General features: G+C 42.7%; 1 protein-coding gene across 1 annotated transcript; it reads left to right on the top strand.

The window, feature by feature from the left end:
- Positions 1-2,150: 2,150 nt before the first annotated feature.
- Positions 2,151-2,987, top strand: LOC135493000 (protein sprouty homolog 4-like). The gene has a single exon (XM_064779749.1). The coding sequence runs from the start codon at positions 2,151-2,153 to the stop codon at positions 2,985-2,987; it is 837 nt and encodes a 278-aa protein (XP_064635819.1).
- The last annotated feature ends 1,162 nt before the right edge of the window (positions 2,988-4,149 follow it).

Raw genomic sequence — 4,149 nt, 5'->3', positions numbered from 1 at the left:
CCAGACTTTCTTTGTACAAGACGTTTTCAAGCACGATGTACTGTCCTTAATAGAGAGGTGTCCTGATTAGAGAGGTCAAATTGAATGGAAACAACCAATTTGGTACCAAACTTATAATGTCCCGTATAAGAGAGGATGTCCTTGATAGAGAGGTGTCCGAAAAGGGAGGTTCCACATCTAAATCTGTGCACACAACAGTAATGTTGAAACTTGTAGTCAGTGTGCACTTGGGGGAAAAAATTGAATTCTTTGTGAATCCATATTTTGAACATAGGCGTAGAGTTTTGGGCGTGGTGAGCCCCCACCTCCACAATTTGTCAATGTTTCGTTCATGTTTTCCCGATGATGTCATCTGTCCGTAGGCACTTGCTAGTAACTAATCAATATATCTGAAAATTGATCGATCATGTCTGCAACTGACGTCACCACCAGGAACCTGCACAAAGAGAAAAATCCGGAAAATCTATTATTTACGGTGTGGCTATCTTTTTGCGTTGGAATAGTAATAGGCATGGCGTCATCACCATTACGTGTATTACCGTATCTTGTATCTATTTATGCGCAGAAACAACGCGTGGGCGTAGAGTATCTACGAGGATAACATATGAATGAATCGGGCATGACACAATAATGTTTGTCACACACTCGCATCGCACGCAAGGAGAGTAATACGTACGTATGGATATTCTCTATTTCGTATCCCTGCTACGGATGCTGCTTCACGCGTCGCTTGATGTCATCTGATGCCCACGCGTGTTTATGTGTGATTTCGTCAATTACGTTATTACGACCGTCCATACCCCCAAGGTGTTGATGGTGTAAATGACGCCTGTTGGTTATAAGCCTCATCATTACATTGTGTAAGTATTTCCAGCCACGGAGGTTGGAAGCACCGTTCAAACTAGACGAGTGTAAAGTGTCCGCAGCCGATTTTTAGTTCTTTTGGCAGATATTTACTCTTGGTAAGAAACGTATACTATTAGGGCCACCGGTGTATGAATCTATCAGTGTTTCTCATGTTTTAGTGTTCCCTTTATTGTTCCCCTATTCACGGATACGGCGACTACTAGACCCAACCATTCGAGTCCTGATCAGATGTAGGGGAAATGCTCACACACAGGAACACTCACTGATACTACGCCGGTGAAAAGCTTAGAAATGCCATGGATAGAATTTCTGAGTAACAAAGGGTGTCTATTTTTTTGTCTTTGTTGTCTTTCTTCATCCAATTTCTTTTTTTTGTCGAATGCTTCGCCGAGAGGACAACCCTATCCTGGTATTCTGGCAGGAGGCCCATTTCCAGTCCGCGCTGGTGTAAAAAGATTAGCACATTTCGTTTTTTTACGACAGATGTTTCTTTCGTTTCAGTTTGATGTTTGGCATATTCCAATCGTCAATCTTTCCAACCATGGTTAGATATGACAAATACGGTTACCGGTTAACTCAATTAGATAATGTATACGTACACCCCTATACCAAGTAAAGGAAATCGGCGATAAATCAAATCCGGATCTCAGACATGTGATACGCATCTAGCCTGAATCAAAATCACCAAATTTCATACCTCCAGCTGAAATATTTCTCGAAGAGCTACACAGAATCATCGCGATGCGTCAACGTATCCACTTCCACTCTTAGAAACAAAGGTTTTGGAGCTTCTGAAAAACCTTTAAACTGGAGAGTTTTTTGGTCAAATAAAAAACTCAAATGGTTTTTGAAAGCTCATAAACCATTATTTCTGAGAGCGCAGCTTCCCCATGTCGCCAACAAACCGTTTTTCATGCACAGCGCCTAATGCTCACGGAGAAGAGCGATCATATCCGTTTTCATCCGGAGACAGTTTTCTTCTTCTGTGCATTAACCATTAATGGTCTTTTTCTTTTAAGTGTTTAATCCTGTTTCGTCTGTTTTCATTGTCGAAGAGATTTCAACATGTGAAGACCATTTGCTGCTTTTCTCAAGACGTCTTTCGTTGTTGTCAGTGATCGAGAAGATCACTCCACAGACGTCCGACTTCAGCGCCCATGAGGCAGGGGCTGTGGTTCATTTGGTGAGACAGTGAAGCCAGAGTGGAAACCACTTGCAGGGCAATTTGTGACCGTACACTATTTATATATTTCATCTTTTCGTTTCAGGCAACGCGTTTCAAGATGGCGGAAAGGACCGATCCCCAGCCACTTCCGATCACAAGACAGCCGGCGTCGTCTGCGCAGTCGCCGAACGAGCTGGATACGCCAACGGTGTTTACATTCGACCGACACATACAAATTACTGGCGCTCCTATTACAACTAGCGAACTGAAAGCCGACCACATCGAAATAGAACACGATTTTGACAAGTCCCCCAGCGTATCGCCGGGGTACTCACCGAGAATCGTGCGAAAAAATGGATATAGCAAAAGTGAAAATAGTGGATCGGTGAAATCAAATCAAGGTTCTCCGGCGAATTTCAAGGAATCATTGAAAGTGTACGTAGGGATGTACGATTCTGAACGTAGGCGGGAGAGACATCATCTCCATGACGGCTCGCGGGGGTTAAGTGAGGAAGAATTGAAAAGAGACATCTCGAAGGAAATCGTGTCCGACCCTGAGACGCAGCCGCCAATGATAAACTGGGACCTTCTGTCCCCGAAGCAACGTCTGATGTTACGATTTCACCGGTGTACGCACCCGGTGGACCCGCCCTATAGGTATATGTGCGGCGGAAAATGCGGTTACAACGCCAACGTCTGCCTTCATATGACCACGTGTTTGTGTTTCGTTAGGGGATTATTTTATCACATGTACATTGATGAAGAAATTGATGAGGATTTTACGAGTGCGGACGCGCCGTGTGCCTGCACAGGTCCGCACTGCCTGGGACGTTGGGGCTGCCTGGCGGCCTCCTCCATAATTATGCCCTGCCTGTGTTGCTATATCCCGTTACGGTGCTGTATGGAACCCTGCGGAAAAGCCGAGGCAGACCTTATGAAAAAATATGCATATTGACATTTTTGTGCAAAATTGACTTTTCTAATTGGGAATATGCATAGTTTCAAAAGGAATATAATTATACGCCGGGCACGTTCAGAATTCACGCGTTTGTACGAATCAACTGTGATCATTGTGCATGTGTTTTTAAATCTATCTAAGCAATGTTTTGTAAAGTAAAATGGATATACTTACTGTACATATCATATGCCATTATGTGTATAGATATATAAAACATTTATAAAAACTAAAGTATGTGACTCAACTGAGAAAAGCCAAAGCATTGTATCTTTAAAGGCCTCTCCGTTCGTTCAAAAATTTGAAAATTGAACTCGAATTCCAAAATGCCTTTATGTGTAAAAACATCTAAACATTGCTGTTGTGTATATAGATACACAAAGACCATGAATGCCAAGTTTCACCGAATTAGCATGCATTATAAGTGCATTGTGTATTTTCATTTCCCTGAGCCACCAGTATAATAATGAACACACGAACGGCTTACCCCTTTGAAGAACCACGCCGTTCCTTTAATTTCGTGGTCGTTTCCATGCTAGTGGTTTCCGCCACTGCCGTAAGGGCCCTCCCAGTGAACACTTGTCCTATTTTGCAGATTTTTCGAAGAATAACTTCCTTTGTTTCCCGACGTTAAACTTACCCTTAAGACTCTGATGACAATTCAGACAATTTGTGAAAATAGAAGGCGTCGGAAAATCAGTTGTTTCTGACTTGAAACTCCCGTATGTCGTATCCGTATCGACTTTACGTATGACCGCGTCTCAAATTACCTTACATCATACGTTAAGTCAATAAGGCTACGTCATACGGGAAAGATAGCGAGTTTCAGCAAATTAAAACATCTCTCCCGTATGCCGTATCCGTATCGATTTTACGTATGACCACGTCACAAATATTTTTACATCATACGTGAAGTCAATACGGCTACGTCATACGGGAAAGATGTTTTGGTTTGCTGAAACTCGCATACGTATGGCATGTCGTGCGACAGCTTTTATTTGCCGTTGGGGTCTCGGGTCGTTACGGTGTTTGAGGCCGTTCAGCGAAATATTCATCCAGTCTCGATGGTTGTTGTCGTTGTTCATATTTTGTATTGCTTCTTCATGTACATTGATTTGTGGAATGAAAATGTGACGAGCAAGTTTTCGAGACATAATAAAAA

Source organism: Lineus longissimus, chromosome 8 (assembly GCF_910592395.1).
Source record: "Lineus longissimus chromosome 8, tnLinLong1.2, whole genome shotgun sequence".
In the NCBI taxonomy this organism is placed as follows: Eukaryota; Metazoa; Nemertea; class Pilidiophora; order Heteronemertea; family Lineidae; genus Lineus; species Lineus longissimus.
This window is presented reverse-complemented; position numbering and strand designations above follow the sequence as displayed.

What these genes read in the sequence shown, in the direction of transcription:
- LOC135493000 (XM_064779749.1), top strand. Translation starts at nt 2,151, where the DNA reads ATGGCGGAAAGGACCGATCCCCAGCCACTTCCGATCACAAGACAGCCG.